This window comes from Protomyctophum parallelum (assembly GCF_964188405.1).
Source record: "Protomyctophum parallelum genome assembly, chromosome: 14".
Taxonomy (NCBI): Eukaryota; Metazoa; Chordata; class Actinopteri; order Myctophiformes; family Myctophidae; genus Protomyctophum; species Protomyctophum parallelum.
The window spans coordinates 46,450,492-46,468,430 of record NC_139709.1 but is presented as its reverse complement, the minus strand read 5'-3'; the positions used below and the strand labels follow the sequence as shown (position 1 = coordinate 46,468,430).

The 17,939-nt window shown below is 41.2% G+C and overlaps 1 protein-coding gene across 1 annotated transcript; it reads right to left on the bottom strand.

Annotated features, from left to right (window-relative positions):
• Window positions 1-5,144: 5,144 nt before the first annotated feature.
• Window positions 5,145-14,173, bottom strand: bcl6ab (BCL6A transcription repressor b). Its single transcript, XM_083783048.1, has 9 exons — window positions 14,128-14,173; window positions 11,556-11,727; window positions 10,705-10,926; window positions 9,428-10,303; window positions 9,103-9,230; window positions 8,683-8,850; window positions 7,969-8,099; window positions 7,554-7,691; window positions 5,145-6,383 (listed from the first exon to the last, which is right to left on the bottom strand). Exons 1-9 carry the CDS (start codon window positions 14,156-14,158, stop codon window positions 6,243-6,245), a joined length of 2,007 nt encoding a protein of 668 aa, XP_083639174.1. The 5' UTR covers window positions 14,159-14,173; the 3' UTR covers window positions 5,145-6,242.
• Between the last annotated feature and the right edge of the window lie 3,766 nt (window positions 14,174-17,939).

Genomic DNA, 17,939 nt, shown 5'->3' with positions numbered 1-17,939 from the left:
CTGCACTCATATCCACTTGCCCAACCTCATCACGGTGATGATGGCCAGCTTTGAAAGCATGCATTGCCTGTCATAATTTGACCCCCCAGTATTAGGATGGTGATATTCATTCATCAGCCAACACTCCCCACTGACAGGTAGTCCCCCCCCCCCCCCCCACCCCTGCAGATATGTGATGGCATGTATGTTCCAAATTATCTCCTCACTCAGTTTGAACTGACACAGCTGCTGTGTGTCAGGCACCCCCGAGCGCAGCCGCACTGAATCAATCAATTAGAAATGTTTGTTAAAAAGGGACAGAGTTCTGATTGTCATTGTGTGGTTGACTCTCCTGATAGACACATCTCTCCTGCATCGGGTAGGTAGGTTTGAACTGCTTTTCCTGTTTTAGCTTAGAATTGGATGTGTTAATTGTCTGTTCTCCTTCCCAGGCAAGCTTACATCTCCAAACCTTGTTGTTGGATGAAGATGTTAAAGACAAAGATGATGATGAACTTTTCTGTTTAACTAAAATTGAACAATCCTAAATTGAAGACCTAATTTGCATTTTGAACATTTGATTTGTTTGCAGAGTTAAATAAAGTAACGACGCCCAAGAGTGTCTCAAAGAGTGAAATTGCATGTGTCAAATGTTAATGCAAATAAACCAATAAACTCTTAAATCAAATTCAAATAATCAAACAAATGTACTTCATCTCCCAAAGTCTGAGAACAATTGCATAAGTGTGTACACTTAAGTAAACATCGCTTTGTTCTCACCAGACTGCTGAATGGACATGGGAATCCCCGGACTGGTTCCCAAATTACGTCACTCCATTCACAAAACCACGGTGCAGACAAGCCATTAATCAAGGCCAATTTGCCAATTGACCACCGCGGCACAGAACCAAATACAGAAAGGAGAGACAATTTACTCCCCAAACTGACTGCACAAATAAATCATAATTCAACGGATCAAGCCTCCATTTTCTTATAAACCTGGCCTAGGGTTACCAAGGACTCCACAAAATACAGTGGAGACGCAGTTTGCAATGACTTGTAGATTCATGAAATAATGAAAAATAAGGGATCAAAAGGATAAATCGTGAGCAAACAGGTGAGGTGTGGAAATCAGTAATCAGTTGTGTAGTGCATGTATGCATGAGTGCAGCTGGCAGTAGCCTATAGGGTGCGTGTTGCTGTTGGATGTAATAGTGTGGAAAAGGGTGCATAGTCCTGCAAGGGAGAACTGAGGAAGGACTGGGTGTCGGCACAAGGGCCAGGGACCACTCAAGTTGCTCTGCTCCCCAATCCTATGAAACAAGGAGAACGGGAATAATTAGAAAAACAAAGCAAACCCTACAAACACCATAACAAACCAAGTGAACTATAAATATAAAGCCATGCTACCACATCACATATAATATAGCAATAATCCAATATACTATGATATAGGGTAATATAGCCTACTATAATACATACACACAGTCCGAACCAGCAATGATTTAAAGAAAATACACAATCTGTCACGAAACATCATTACATCACAATACAAATACACTTGAAAATAAATACACCACCGGCTAAATAGTATTTTATAGAAAAGAAAGAGAGAAATAAAACACACTAATACAATAGAACATGGGAGCAATAAAAACACACCTGCATGAAATAAACAAACAATGCAGCAGGCATTAGACAACAACCTGTAAAGAGGGACAAGTGGCACGAAAGGTCTTTAAATAATAAAACTCTAAATAAATACTTATTGAAATGTCTGAGAAAATGAATGGGGCATTATTTCCTGGGTCAGTCGTCATGAAAGGGGCCGCGACAGCGACACTATAGGATTTTGATTTAGCCGGCTAACTAATGGGTGATATGTTGTCACTGACAGAGAACGGATCAAAGGGTTTGAGATGCTGAGAGATGCTTTCTGATTATTTGCACGAAAAACACTCGTTGGGCTAAATTCGGCCAGACACTAATGTGCCCAAATGTGCTGACCTCATCACATTTGTGATGACGGCTATGGCCGAGTGTTTTTCATGCAAAACTAATGCTTGGAATGGATTCAGAATCATGAAAACCCCCTAGTTTGGCCATAGCCACCTGCCCAAATGTGCTGACTTCATCACATTTGTGCTGACGGCTATGGCAATTTTTAGCCCAAGGAGTGTTTTTCATGCAAAACTAATGCTTGGATTCAGAATCATATAAACAACCTAGTTTGACACGGCACATGCTTCTTAAAGCATAATGAAATTTAGAATTTTTTGCCTTTTATATTGCCTTAGAAACTAATGAGGGATATGTTAGACAGCCATACAAACACATTGGTTTGTTTCTTGGTAAGAAATGTATTCCAAGATTTTATTAATATCCCCTGACTACATGAAGTGCTGCTAAACAAACTCTACCAAAACGTTCACTAAATAGTTGGTCAAAACACTTAAACCTTTGCAAAACAAACGCATAGCTACATACAGAGTTGAATTTTAACATAATTTCACCGTTTGCATTGGTAAAACACGCTTAAAACAACTTTAAAACAAATCTACTAAAATCATGACACAAACCCACCTCTTCACAAGTTGAATAGGGGGAAACTGATTTTGAGGAAAAAATTGTGGCATGTCGTCCTCGGCCTAGTGAAAATGTGCGTGTATAATTTAATGGAAATTGCACACTGTGTTTGTGATTTGTGGCCTTTTTTCGAAATGGACCAATCGTGTGAGCTTTGGAAGCCAATCTTAGCCAATCAGGATGGAAGATGGGAAATGGTGCCGCTCCGTGTTGATCACATGACTATGGAGATAGTGTATACCGAATTGTGTGATGTATGGATAAAATGTGTAAGAGTAATCTACAGAAATGTGTTTTGCCTAAATCGGCCTCATGGTGGCTCTATAACAGGCCGTTGAGGAATATTTGGGCCAGAGGTTCGTCGTTAGCATCCAGGAAGTGTGTGTGCAAAGTTTGGCATGGATCGGGCCAACGGTGCCGGAGATTAGCTGATAACGGACATGTGTTTTGCCTAAATCGGCCTCATGGTGGCTCTATAACAGGCCGTTGAGGAATATTTGGGGCAGAGGTTCGTCGTTGGCATCCAGGGAGTGTGTGTGTATGCAAAGTTTGGCATGGATCGGGCCAACGGTGCTGGAGATTAGCTGATAACGGACGGACGGACGGACACACGGATGGAGTGCAAAACATACTCTCCCTCCATTGATTGATTGATTGAATACTTTATTTAAAATACGTTTCAAAAGGATAAATTCACAAGAAAGCTGTTAGGCTTGTTTCCATTGTGGTCCCCCTTCGGCCTGGTGGAGACAATAAAAGTGACAATAAATAATGTCATGTGAGCAATCTTTGGTGGAATGCACTTGTAGGCCTATATCTTATATAATACCTGACACACACACACACACACACACACACACACACACACACACACACACACACACACACACACACACACACACACTAACATTATACAATAAATATACAGGGAACTGTCATCCACATCCACACAGTGGTTCTCAACCAGCTAGTCAGATATCCTATCTCACGAACCTCAGTGGTGGACTGTACAAATTTGACTGAGCAACTTGTAGTTGAGTAATATTTGACCTCAAATACTGGGTTGAGTAGCCTACTTTATCCACCATTCTCCACAACCTCCAGCGTTGCCATGTCCGCTTATTATAAGCATTTTTCTGTGAAGTCGTTTGTAAATAGTGGTAGTGTAGGGGGGGGTCTTGTTTCTTAAGTGTAGTCGCTTATGTTTGGCTCTGGCCTGGATTGGACAGTCTGGCAATTCTGGAAAATGCCAGAAGGGCTGGGCAGTCATGTGGCTGAGTCAAAAGAAAAAGTAATAATAAAGACATAGTAGTGTCTGAGCGGTCTATGGGCCGCTGAAGACCTCACATGCCAGGGACGGTTTTCTGTGCCCGTCCGTGCCTGGGTGGGCTTCATACTTCCTAAATGTTTAAACCAGTGGTTCTCAAACGTTTTCATGTCAAGGACGCCCAAATGAATGTTGGCCGATTTGCACATTGGGCATGTCCAAGGCATTGAACCCCTACCATGAAATGTTCTATGAGCAGGGCCTGGCTGTAAACAAGTTCTTGAGCTTAGTCCAGTTACCCTGGGTAAACATAGTACCTTTCCTTTCCAGAGTAGACCAGTCCATATGGAAATGTATGTCCACAGACACTGGCCTGCCACAACTTTATATTCTAGATGAGTATGTGAATAAAAATGCTATTCATGGCCAGCTGAGCGGTCCAGGCAAGCAGGCACCTGACAGCGTGTCGCGGGTTCGAGTCCCGAACCCCAACGACCTTTGCTGCCTGTCTCCCCCCCATCTCTCTCCCCCTTTCCTGTCACTACTGTTAATCTATCAATAAAGGCAAAAAATGCTAGTTTACAGGGATAGAGCACTTTGAAGGCCTAGTTGTTTTAATGGCCTAATACTGTTTATACTTTATACGATGATGGTTTCACACACCCCAAAACAGCTGACCTACAATTAAGATAACAATGCAATTATAATGAATGGCTGGGATGAATTCACTTTGCATGTTGCTGATCTGGTCTGGGTCTAGAGCGGATGCGGAGCATGTACGTCTGTGTGTACAAATGACCGGATACAGTGGGTGGGGCCCTACACAAGCACTGGGCAGTGGGCACTGAATAGAAACGGCTTACACCATTTACTTATTAACTGGTGTCGCAAGGGTCAGAAATTATTATTTATTTAGCATTATGTATTAAGCTCCTTAATTCAAACATTATGCCAAGGTGTTCCACTGAATGATGGTCTTTACTTTTAGTGCCTGCAGCAGTCAAGTTTATTTTTTAATTAAATTAAATTAAATTAAATTATTGCTGTAGGCGCTGCTTTTAATTGTCATCGACTGTTTTTGTTTTTGTCATTGTCTTTCTTTGTTGACATCCTAGTGTCCCCGATGGGGATGAATATGGCTATCAATCAGCTCTGGTTAATGGTCCATGTCATCATGCTCCATGTCGGTATGCTACAATTGCTACATTAATAATCGGTCATTTATAATAGTTGTAAGATTGCCAAGGCATCATTGAGCCATCTCTTTAACCTGTTATGCCCTTATTTTCCCAAAAAGAAAGAATACACCATATACTATGCAAGACAGTATAACACATTCTTTATTTATATTTCACATTGAAGCTCTGCGGTTGTTAACATTCCTGAGGACATTTTAGCTTGAGACCTGGTGTATTTACAGCTGTAGGACTATATACAATAGACAATAAGCTTACAAAAACATAGTACCTGATAAGCGTACGCATGACAAAACGGCAATGAGCTGAATGTTAAAACCCAGACATCTCAGTGTAAGGCACTGTGAACAAAACTGCATTATGTACAAGTGCACTGTAACACATACGTACCACAAATGTATGCAATGAAAAAAATAACAAGCTTTACTGAAAGTAAATGAAGCGCACTGCACTAAAAGACAAAGACATTTTGTGCCAGGATGCTTTGCTTAATTCTCTGCCAGCAGAGGGCCATCTGAAATACCGATACAGTATATATTTTTTTATTCTCAATAATGACCTAGCTACAAACTATTGGATCGAAATCGTTTACCTCTTTACCTATCCAAATCCATATCGTTAGCTTTATCAAGATTGTAACCGTACCATAGCGGTGCTTCTTCCAACACGAATAACCATGAGGACCAGAAGAGACCACATCATGTAATGTAGTGGTTCTCAAACCTTATTTAATTTCAAGGACCGCCCCATTAACTCTGAGTGTGAGCGTACAAATGGGAACAAATGGACACATAATTATGAGTCCATATGGTTCCATTTGTATGCCCTCAGAGTTACCGATCTGAAAGGGTTCATTTGGAATCCCCCCCCCCCTCCCGATCTGTGCTGAACCCCTCTTTGAGAACCACGAAGATGATGATGATCATCCAAATATACACATCCCACCTTTTTGACATATCTCTATAAAGAAGAAAAGCATAAACTTCTGACATTATTTGAAACACCAGATAGCTTACAATAATGTGCATTCTTATTTACAAACGTAGGAGTGACTAAAATATATATACTGATATATACTTTATATTTCTGGGTTCACATTTGAAAGGAGATAAAATTATAATTTTACCATGTCATGGTGTTAGATGGAGAAGAAAATAAAAAAATAATAGTAATTTTCATGCTGATGACAACACTATTGTCCCAGTGTGAGGCTCTCAGCAGACTTTAGCCAGGCCTGCCATCAGGTTGCCGGGCCTGCGGTACTGAGTCTTTGTGTTGGTGACGGCACCGTGCTTCTGTCGAAGGTGAAGACGCAGCTGACTCTTGTGTCTGAAGTGGAGGTCACATTTTTCGCACTGCGGGGTACAAACGCAGGACACATCGATCAAAACAATGGCACATGGGAGGGAGTCCTGTTATAATACAGGCACGAGGCCACACGCTGGGTGACCGACTGAGACAACAATAACTATCATACAAAGTTGTATAACGTTTCTGTCGGGAGGAAACCACCTAAATCAAAACATATTTTTTCCATAAATCAGTGCAATTGAAAACAAAAAAAATGTCTCTGTAAAATATATTGACCGAATGAAAAGTATTAAAAAGCGCTTCAAACAAAACCCCTTCACCCTATTGGACCCTCAAACTGTCTGCTAAAATAGCTAACTCCACCACCTCTCCCCCTCTCATGCAAGTAATTGACAATATATAAAGTCACAACACCAACTTTGATGAGGTAGTATTGCTTTGTTTTCAAAATATAAGGTCTTCTTAATTTCCAGAGAAAAATAATATTTTTCATTTTCTGAAAAATGAACATTTTGGAATTGGTGGTTTCTTCCCGACAGCAGATATAATCAGAAAGCAACATCTCAAACCCTTTGATCCGTTCTCTGTCAGTGACAACATATCACCCATTAGTTAGTCGGATAAATGAAAATCCTATAGAGCGTCGCAGTCCCGGCCCCTTTCATGACGACGACGACCAGGGAAATAATTCCCCATTAATTTCTCATAGACATTTCAAAAAGTATTTATTTAAAGACCTTTAAAGCCGCGGACAAAGCTAACTCTGATTGTGACAAATCATGACGACAAACAATATTTTGGGCCAAACAAATAATTACAAAAAAGTGTTGTACCCTGCCTTTTTTTCTTTTTTCTAATTATTTGTTCGGCCCAAAATATTGTTTGTTGTCATGATTTGTCACGATCCGAGTTGTCTATGGGAAAAATGCATGGGAAATTATTTCTTGACGACGACTGGCAATATTATTTATTGCCAGTCGTCGTCATGAAAGGGGGCGGTACTGCAACGCTCTATAGTGCTGGGAGGAAAAGAATCCCTCGAAACACATGGCCCACAGCCCTGGTGAATCACTGCTCACAGTCATGGGCTTATAACTATTGATAGCTAGTTGTAACACCGGGAAGAGGGGATTACTACATGCAGAGTAACAGGACTGATTGCTAACAGAGCAGCACACTGGGACAGGAGGGAACTGAGGGATTTGGAAACTCACGTGATAAGGCTTCTCCCCGGTATGTATGCGCATGTGACTCTTCAGTGTCTGCAGATGGCGGAAATGTGTTCCGCAGATCTCACAGGGGTACGGCTTCTCTCCCGTGTGGATTAGTACATGGGCACGGAGGTGGGCCACCTGTGACACGTCAAAGATATTATGAATTAAAACCTCAACAAGTTGACTACACAGTCATTTAACTTAAGAGATTTGATATTCAAATCAATTTGATGTCACAACTCAATTTTTCTAAAAACAAAAACAACTATTCTTTTGAAATTCTTCAACATATTTGACATTCTATCAATAATATTTGAGATTCTTTCATGTTTTGACATTCTTTTTTATATTAAGTTTTGTGTATCTCAGTAACCTGATGGTTATTGTTTCAAATTTGTGAATTATCAGTGTTCACCTGCACAAATCTGGAACCACACGTCTCGCATTTGTATGGTTTCTCTCCCGAGTGGATGCGGCTGTGGGTCTTGAGGTTGGCTGGTCGATTGAACTGAGCGCCGCAGATGTTGCAACGGTACGGCTTCTCGCCTAGAGTGTTTGGAAGAACAGGTTGTAAAAATGAGACACCGACGACAGTAAAAACCAAGTGTAAAGAGGATGAGTATTGTCGGCCTGTCACAATTATTACAAAATTGCCTGATTGCAATTATATCGTTGCTGTCAGGCAGAATAAATTAAAGCCCTATTTGATCATACAAAAAGCATCAAAACGATCGATCTGCTACTTTTGCTGTTTTGAATTTGAATCCTGAAAACAAATGTTTTGGACATATGACGTTTCTACCGGATAAAGATGATCATCATGAATCATTTAATTATTAGATTATTTATTTATCATAATCGTTTCCATGTTTATAAATGTTTGTACATTTTCAAACATAAAAACAAACAGCGGAAAGAGCAGATATTTGTGACACATTGTGAGCTTGTACATCAGCTATTTCCACTATTTGTTTGTATAAAATTCTTAAATATGTCATTTGTTTGAATATTTATTTATCATATCTACCCTGTGCAACGTTTGATTACGTATAACAATTAACAATTAATCGTCATGTAAAATGTCATAATTATGACAGCCCTGCCACACACATTCATTAGCCAGCCTTACCGGTGTGAACGGTCTTGTGGCTGGCCAGGTTTCCTTTGTAGCGGAAGGCAGCCTGGCAACGATCACACTTGTATGGCTTGTCACTGTGGACCTGCAGCATATGGCCTTTCAGGGAGTCCACATCGCTGAATTTGGAGTCACACTCACTGCAGAAGTAGGTGCCGTTCTCTGTAGAAAAAAAACAAACATCACTTTCAGTTCAGTCAATTTGAGGATGGGAATGGTGAGAATAATCAAGTATTCAATCAATATTCAATCAATCGTAGTTTTAGTATGGCTGGTTGTCACGTTTAACACATCAGGGATAGAACGATGATTCTTTATCAATGTCTTGTATTATTCGTCTCTGTCGGGTGGAAACCTCATGTACAAAACTGTTACTTTTCAGGATTCAAATTCAAAATTGTGTGAGAGACTGACCACAGCAGGGTGTAAGGTAGTCCGAGTGGAGTTTAGACGCCTCTTCCCCGCTGTATGAGCCAGGAGAGTGAGCACCCATCTCTGAGAGTGGGGGGCTGTCAGAACCGCAGGAGGAGCATCTGAGGTGACTAAGAAACAATGGAAGAATACAGCAGTAGTAAGTTTATGTGCATGAATAATGTTTCACATTCATGCTCAGCCTCAAACTGAGCAACGCTGTTGTAACGTGGATATTACAATAAGTAAGCAGCTGAGCTGAGGAGGACAATTGAGTTCTATTTTCTTGTAAGTGATGTGGTGATGTTGGTTGCTGCTAGTAGCCTACCTGATGCCACTTTTGTGGTGAGAAATCTGAGGCATGGGCATTTCTTCACTATGATCGCTGCCTGATGTGTCGCCAGAATGGAGTTCATCAGAACCACAGGTTTCGTAGGGGCTCGGCTCAGGGAAGTAGGCCCCGCTCTCGGCCCTGCCGCCTGCCTCGTCATCTCTCTCGTCGGGGGTCTGGTTCAGAACAATAAACTTGTACTTCTTCCAGTTGCGAGCCTTGCCCTCCTGGGGGCAACCGGAGGGCTGACCGATGAGGCTGAGTGCTGCGTTTCGGCTGCTGCTGGACTCGGTGGGCGAGTTGGGCTGACAGTCTGACCTGTGGGGGCTCTGGGGACTGCAGATGACGCCTTTACCGCAGCCCGGGGACGAGCTCAGGCAGCTGGGCTGTGGCTGTTTAAAGGTGTCTTCCTCCTCCATGGGTGAGGCGGACAGCTGGAGGCCCCTGGGGGCCCCTGTCTGGTGGGAGGAGCAAGGCAGAGGTCTGATGATGGTGGCCGGGGAGCTGGGGTGAGATGGCACTGGGTGGTGAATGATGCTGGCGTGCTTGGTGTCCGTGCTGCTACTGGACACCTGATGGCAGAGTTTCTGAGGAACGGCGCCTCCCGCAGGAAGAGCGCTGGTGTTGCGGGCATCGGACTGCTTCCCCCCGGAGACCTGGAGGTGTCCGTAGACGTGGTACGAGCCTGACGTGTTGATGCCACTGAAAACACTGGGAGCGTAGCCCTTCCACTGTCGCAGAGGGGACGACGGGCTGGCTTTGAGGTTTGACTTAAAGATGGTCTCCGCTTCGGTCCTTGAAGCAGGACCCTCCTCTGACAGATGCATTGAATTGTTCTGTACCTCTTCGACCTGCAGACTCAGAGACTCTTCCCTGGAGCAATAATCATAATAAAAAAGAAAATGTTGAGTACACAGTAAAATTTGCCAGTGATAATTTAACTCTGACAAATTTTTCATGGTATGATTATGAATGAGTGACTCATGTTTATCTAAAGTTTTCCACATGTCCAAAGTCATTTCTGAAAAAGACATTTAAACCTTTTTTTAATCATACTAGGATCCTTGTTGGTACAGTATTTTAGGCCAATTATATATAACATTATATTGTGATATAATAATATAGCAGCGGGTAGGCTACTTAGGCCAGTCAACTGTCTTCTGTGGGTTAGGTTTTGATATGATGATATGCGAGCCTGAGTCCGTGTGCGGGTCCGTTTGTACCCTCTCCAACTTCATCATCACATTATATATAATGTGATATATCACTATTACCTGTTTTTAATGAACCTGTGGCAGGTGTCGACCACGTGCTCCATCTGGAGGTAGATGGCAGTGCTCATTGTGTCCACGGCCAGGCTGTCGTTCAGGTTCAGGCAGGAGGTGTACATGAACTCCAGCAGGACGGAGAAGCCTTCGGCGTCCACCTTGGGGTCCAGGCTGATGACGCTGAGGTTGGCCTTCTCCGGGTCCGCAAACATGGAGTAAAAGAAGCCACTGTGTACCCAAGAACGAGCAAACAAGAAACGAGTGTTCAGTGTTCACTTCTCTCATGTCAAGCGATTATACTTCTGGCTAGGAACAACACAAATCACCATTTGGCTGAATGGGTAGAGAGGCCGCCTGGGAAACAAAAAAGTCCCAGGTTCGTCTCCCGGGCCCGCCAATGTGACGATGGTGTCTCTGAGCAAGATGCCTAACCCCTAGTCTCACAAACCGGACTTTTGCCTCTGTGAGTCTTACAACTTTCAATGGACGGAGCAGATGTGACGTCTCCTCCCCGATTCTGTTTCGTCTTTACAGTAACATTTGTCCTAATATAAATCTAAATAATCGAAACATATAGCTGGAAACAGAAATGGAAATTCTAAAATAACTTTTATTTTTGTGACCAGAAATGACGAACGTATGGCAGCTTCCGTTCTCGGCATTCGGGATGTGTAGTTCCAGAGTCTATAAAGCATTTGGAGATTGTGGAATAGTTGTCTGGCTACGCGAGACTACCTAACTGCTATACTTATTCTTTATGGAATATTTTACATTGGGTAAAATATATCTGTGTTTAGTGATGGTGTAACAAAAAATATGTTTAGTGTTCTAGGGTTAACAATAACATCTGCACACACCTGCAGGCCACGAGAATGGTCTTGTGAGCGCGGAAGCATCGTCCGTCCACCTGCACGGTGACGTCGGTGAGGATGTCCCGGCTGCGCAGGCGGTTAAAGTTGAGCAGGACGTCGCCTGCGTGGCGCGTAAACTGTATGCAGCCATCTGCCATAGAGGCCATGATGTCACACTCTGAAAATAAAGCAAATAAATAATGCATTACAATAATATGATTACAGCCGATTCAAATTGGCACATTTAGCTCCGAAAGACCCCCCCCTACTGCTAGAACTATGGGAGTGGGCCACGATAGGAGGTTAAAAATTAAGAAATGGAGAGAGAAAAATATCCCACATTAGCTAATAGACTTAAAGGACAACTTAAGTTTTTTTCAACCAAGGCTCATGTTTTAGGTTGTTATTAGAGAAAGTAAAAGATGAGTGTTAATTTTTGAGTGGTGCAACCACTCCAAGGAACAGCAATGTCCGTGTTCACCTATGTGGCCATGAGCACCAGTACATGACTATTAGTACCAGTAGGGGCGCTGTTGTGCCAGAAACGGAGAGAGAGAGATAGTATTAGTGCTGCACTGTTGCCTGCTAATGAGAGAGAGAGGAGAGGAGGGGGGAGAGAGAGAGGGGAGTTGCGCCACTCAGTTCCATACGGGTGTGATTTTCTTTTTTACAAAATATTATGACTATTTATTTTTGTATTATTTACTACAGTCCTAATAGACCCCAGGAAATTACATCTGGCCACAGAAGATCACATGATCTACTGAATGTGAAGGTAGCCTACTGGGGGGAAGCCACACTGTGTGTCATATAGGCTCAATATGTCAGTTTGACACATTCAGTAGATCCCGTGATCTTTTGTGGCCATATGTAATTTCTTGGGGTGTAGTAGGGCTATAATAAATAATGAAAAGAAAATAGCTATAACATTTTGTAAAAAAGAAATACATATTTAGCCCCTTGTTCGAATGTCAAAAACAACTAAAATCCCTAAAACGAAAGAAAGCAGCAAATGAAAATTAACACTCATCTTTTACTTTCTCTAAAAAAACAAGAACCTTGGTTGAAAAAAACTAAAGTTGTCCTTTAAGAGACTTGAACTTGAGAATGCAATGGTTGTATTCTATCAGCAGGCAGCGCCATTCAGCAAGGTTTCACTTGGAGCTTTAATAACAAAGTAATTATACATATCAGTCAACAGAGCTGTAATAGGCTATGTGGTATGCTTTGTGGTGATCCAAGTTTTACTGTTGTTTACTGTTTTTACGGCTGTAAAGCACAAATGTAATAACGTAATAACTGCATGTGGTCTGCCGCAATTCGACCATGCAACTGCAAGCATGCATATTACATTCACAATGCAAATTCCACATCCATGTTTTTTTTTTAATTGTTTATGCATATGGTGTAGATATGTATTTATATTGTATTATATTTTTATAGAGCGTGATGGAACATTTGCATTAAGATTTCAACCACTATAAAACGGCCGATCAGACTGCTGTGCAGTGCGTAGGCCTGCAGGTCTGGCATTTAGCACATTCCGTCTTGAGCGCACACGGATTAGGTTGCTTGCTGCTAAGAGGTTTCCTGTTCCGAGATATAAGTAGAACACACCTTATTTACTCTAGACACACGCGCGCGCACGCACAAACGCACGCGCGTACAGCCACGCTAAAGTGTGCTCCCGCAAGTTATTTATAAGTTGAAATATTAGAACTTATTATGACAAAACAGATGTTATTGAGCTTTCAAAAGGGACGAGACACTGCTTATTATTATGTCACGTATCGGCCCAACAAGTCCTTTCAAGTTTAACATAAGCTTTTTAGACCAATGAAAAGCAGAATCCAGAAACGCCCCATAGTAGCCTCATTTGTTTTGTTACACGAGGTTAGAAATCAAACCGTAGCTTAAATAATAATAAAAAATAATTTCATATCTACTTTTAAAAGCGGGGTGAAAACAAACCATTAATATTTTAAGGTTTAGAATTGAAACCGAGAAGGAGAAGAGAAAATGCGCAAAGCGAAAAAGTACAGTCTGTGGTGTGGTCTGGTCTGCCACGGAGGACACGCTGGTCCTGTTGTATGCTATATGACTATAGTCTACCACTGTGTAACTAACACAGAACACATACTATACAATGTTCCACACTGTTAAAACTACGGTATATGATTATGTGCTATAATAACAAGACAAATCACTGCTACAGAACCTGTAGCTTCAATAACACTCATAACTCTGCCACGAGTTGCCTGCCCTTCCCGACACAACACTAACAAACTATACAATCCAAACGGTCAAAGTCAAAGTATCCCACCACCGACTCCATCCAGTTGAGCCACACAAGTCAAACCAACCCGCTATCTATGGCTAGCTAGCAGTAAAACATCGAAAGTGTTTAGGATTTAAAATTGTATCTTAATTAAATTCTTAATAAAGCATGATTTAAAAAACATTTAATGATCAATCTATAGCACATAAAACGTGCCAAAGTGCTGCCCCACATCATGCGCGTGTGCAACTTCAGCGAGAACTTCAGGGATAATACTGAGAAATAGATGAAAAAAGCTACCTTGTAAAAGTTTCCTGGAAACTTCGTGCATCACCAGTTCTGAGAATCCAGTTCTGAGAAACACCAAGGCTTAATTCTCGGAATTTCACAAGAGGGACCAACCATTCCCACCGGAGCAGGGAGGTTGCTTCTCTCGTGTTTGTGTTCACGTGGGCTTCAAGCTTACCAGAGACACGTGGACAAACACAAAACAAATCAAATAATGTGTAACGATTACTTGGTAGTAAATGCATGCAAACTGCGCCCTTTCTTGCCTCGCTATAGTGATTTATTCAGAGAGTGCCACCCCCCTCGCCAGTGGACGGGTCCAAGTACAAGGTCACCTGACTATTATATATGACACACCGTGGAGAATGTGAGCGCGTTCACGCCGGGGTTGAACTTGTATAAGGTCCCGCGCAGTCCTCGAATGCCGTGGACATAATCTTCTGTCTGTGTTGATATAGTCCTATATTTTTGTTATTGATTAACTTTGATTTAATCGCTTTGTCTTTGGAGTTGTGTTTGTTTTTTGTTTGTTTTTGTGACAATCCTTTGCATCTGGAGGTGCACTTTGACTTATTTTAGCCAGGATTAAACTCCTAGTCGGCTATAGTCCATAGGCTATACTAGTAGTAGTAGTAGCCTAGTTAGGATATGGATATGCATTTCGCAACGGATTCAGATTACCTCGTTATTTCAGCGCTTGGTCGTTTAATTATGGCTTATTTAATCATTGTGATAATGTGATTCTAAACCAGAACGATCTGAAGTCCTGCATAGGCCTATCTATTGTGGAAGAAATCGACTTGCAACAATTTTATATAATATAGATGTACCACATGCCTATAATATACAGTACACCGATCTATTGCAGTGGTTCTCAACGTGGGGTCCGGGGACCACCACTAGGGGTCCTCAAGTCACAAGTCGGGTTCCAGGGGGTTCCCACCCAGCAACACTTTTGAAACTACTTTTGCTGCAAAAGCATCAGACTCATTTGAACCAGTATCCTCAAAAATAGATCTAGCCTACAATCTAGTAGCTACCTACTGTTTTTGAAAAATATTGGAAATGTTTTGACACAAATCTTCTCTTCTATCCTTTTTAAAGTAAGTTGAATTCTAAATTCATAAGTGTATAATAATAATAATAATAATAATAATATTTATTGTCCCAAAGGATATTTGTCTTCAGTCTGTTCAAACACCCACATCAAAAACAACACATAGCGCATAACACCAAGACAATACAAAAAGCCTAACAATACTTAAGATATACCATACGATGATACCGTACCATACCATACTATGATTCTATGGATGACGTTGGATATCAATTGATGCCACATGTTTTAATGTCTCTCATTTCAGAGTTTTGGAAAATTCAACTGGGTCTATTATTAATTAATTATTCAATTATCAGGGACTGCATTAGATTTAAAAAATGATACAGTAACTAGCAGCTGAAATGTACTTTTAAAGTAGCCACACCTACACAACAAAATCCTGCGTTTTAAACGAAACTATTGGGTTTAAAACTCTTGACTCTTTTCTTGTCGAGCTTGTGCTACTTTTGATGCTTTTGTGTGGCACTGTTGACTGTAGTATGATCAAGTAGGGCAGTAGGCCATTAGTTTATGAAAAAAGAAAAAGTTAGAAATTAGAATGTGGAGATAGGTGTTTTCTGCCTGACATCAACAATATATGTAAGCTCATGGCTGGCAATGTGCATGTGTGCTCTGTCAGTATTAAATTAACTGTACAAATGAAACTGAGCCGTAGTCTCTTAACACTGATTACAGTATATTACTGAATAAGGCTCTCATCAGTACATGCTAGTAGTCCGTTTGCTATAATTAAAGATGGAGTCAGTAATTCCAACAAACAACCCAATCAGAATAAGAGTCAAGTTTATTGTCACATCACAGGTTCATTGATTTTATTGTCTAACACGAGGTTAGACAATAGGTGCAAAGGTGCATTTTATGTTTATCAGAACAGAGTTTAGGTTAGTCCTCATATGGGGGTCAACCTTGCTGGTGGAGCCTGACTCTGACTCCTGGCACACAAGACTGTCCAGGTCTGATGTGCAGAGGACGGAGTCTGTGGCTGAATGAATGTACTACTCATCTCCACCAGTTCACAGTCACATATTTTTCTTTAAGCAAATAAGGTAGCAATACCACAATGCAGAAATACTCTGTTACAAATGTATTCGCATAAAAATGTAGGCCTAGCCTACTTATACAGTACCAAAGTAAAAGTACTCAAAAACTGATCTTAAGTAATTGAGTAAATCAACTGTACTTAGTTACTTTCCACCAACTCGAAATGGAGCGGCGTGAGAGGGATTTACCAGCATAGTGTCCAGCTTCCTCCTCATCCTGCCCTCTGTAATCACCTCCAGATTGTCTGCGTTTATCTCCTGCTACAGAGCCTCTCCATCTTTTCAGTTTGTTGTAACAAATGTGTTGTTTGTTGACATCCCTTGTTTTCCATGTTCGCCAGTAGTCCACCACCAGCTCTTTGGTATTTCCAATTTAGAAAAAAATAAAATAAATAGATAGTATCTATTTTTTCATTTCATTTTGCATTTTGCATTCATCAGAATCATCGTTATTGTCACATCATGTGCTTACAGGTGTAAAACAGTGGGTGAAATTTGATTGTTTCCAGAAAGAGAAAAAGAAGAATCCAAACGTTCCATCCAAACGTTATGTACATGAGGTTTAGAAATGAGGTGTGTGAGCATAGCAGCTGGTATACTGTTCATGACAGCAAGTCCAACCACATAATTACGTAGTCCTCAAAAGCTTGCTTAAGTGGTATAATCCACATGTAGGTCCATGAGGAAAGCAAAAGTCCATATCGACCGTAGCATAATGTTGCTAATTATATTATTTGTTTTCTGCAAACAGAAGCCATATACTGAATAGCCTACTGTATTCACACACTAATACATATAAATAGAAACGGTATATTTCAATTCCAACGACATGGTTTTACTGAAAACATTACACCTGGCTACAGCTGCGATTGACACTGAATAATACATAGCCTATATATGCACCAACTTAGCAATACAGTTTCTCACTGCTCTCCTTAAAACATCCTTTATACCTGGATTGTTGAAGTGTGATATGTATTGCTTTTGTGAAAGGTAGTGTGCTTTTTGATACTGCAATGACGATATGTCTTCGATGCGTGTATATTGTTCTGCACTATGCCACATGATATATCAAATTGAAACATTTGGAATATTGGATTGTTAATAGGTTGTTGCAGGTCTGGTCTCTAAGAGTTATTTCAAGCTTTTGTACTTTGACTTTAGTAACATGTTGAATGCAGGACTTTTACTTGCAACAGAGTTTTATTGTGGTATTGCTACTTTCACTTAAGTAAAAAGAAAAATCAGTGTACTTCTTCCTGTGTGCAGCTGCAGTTCATGGCAGGCTTCAGACTAACAGACGTTCTGGTCACCATGGCAACCCACATCTCTATTTGTAGATGTTTATTTCCTCCCGTTGTTATCTTTAGTGCTTCTGCTTTCTGTGGTTTTGATCATCTTCACATCCTTCTGAAACAGGATGCACTCTGTGGTCGGAGTGAGAGAGAAGAGGGGTTCAGGCATGAACAAAGTCACTTTACTTATATAGGGTCTATGTCAGACGTTCACCGATCTAAAGCAGTGTTTACTGTGCTTCTTTCATGGCAAGGACCTTCAAATTATTATGCATTTGGCCGCGGTCCCAGGCCCGGCGCCAGGATGAAATGACTGAGGGGGCAATTGAGATTTTTGAGGGGGCAAAAAAAACCCTGACCACTGCAACA

Coding starts and splice junctions, on each gene's coding strand:
- bcl6ab (XM_083783048.1), bottom strand. CDS start 14,158: ATGCACGAAGTTTCCAGGAAACTTTTACAAG. Junction 9,231..9,427: donor CACCACAAAAGTGGCATCAG/GTAGGCTACTAG, acceptor ATTGTTTCTTAG/TCACCTCAGATGCTCCTCCT. Junction 6,384..7,553: donor CCGGGGAGAAGCCTTATCAC/GTGAGTTTCCAA, acceptor TGTACCCCGCAG/TGCGAAAAATGTGACCTCCA.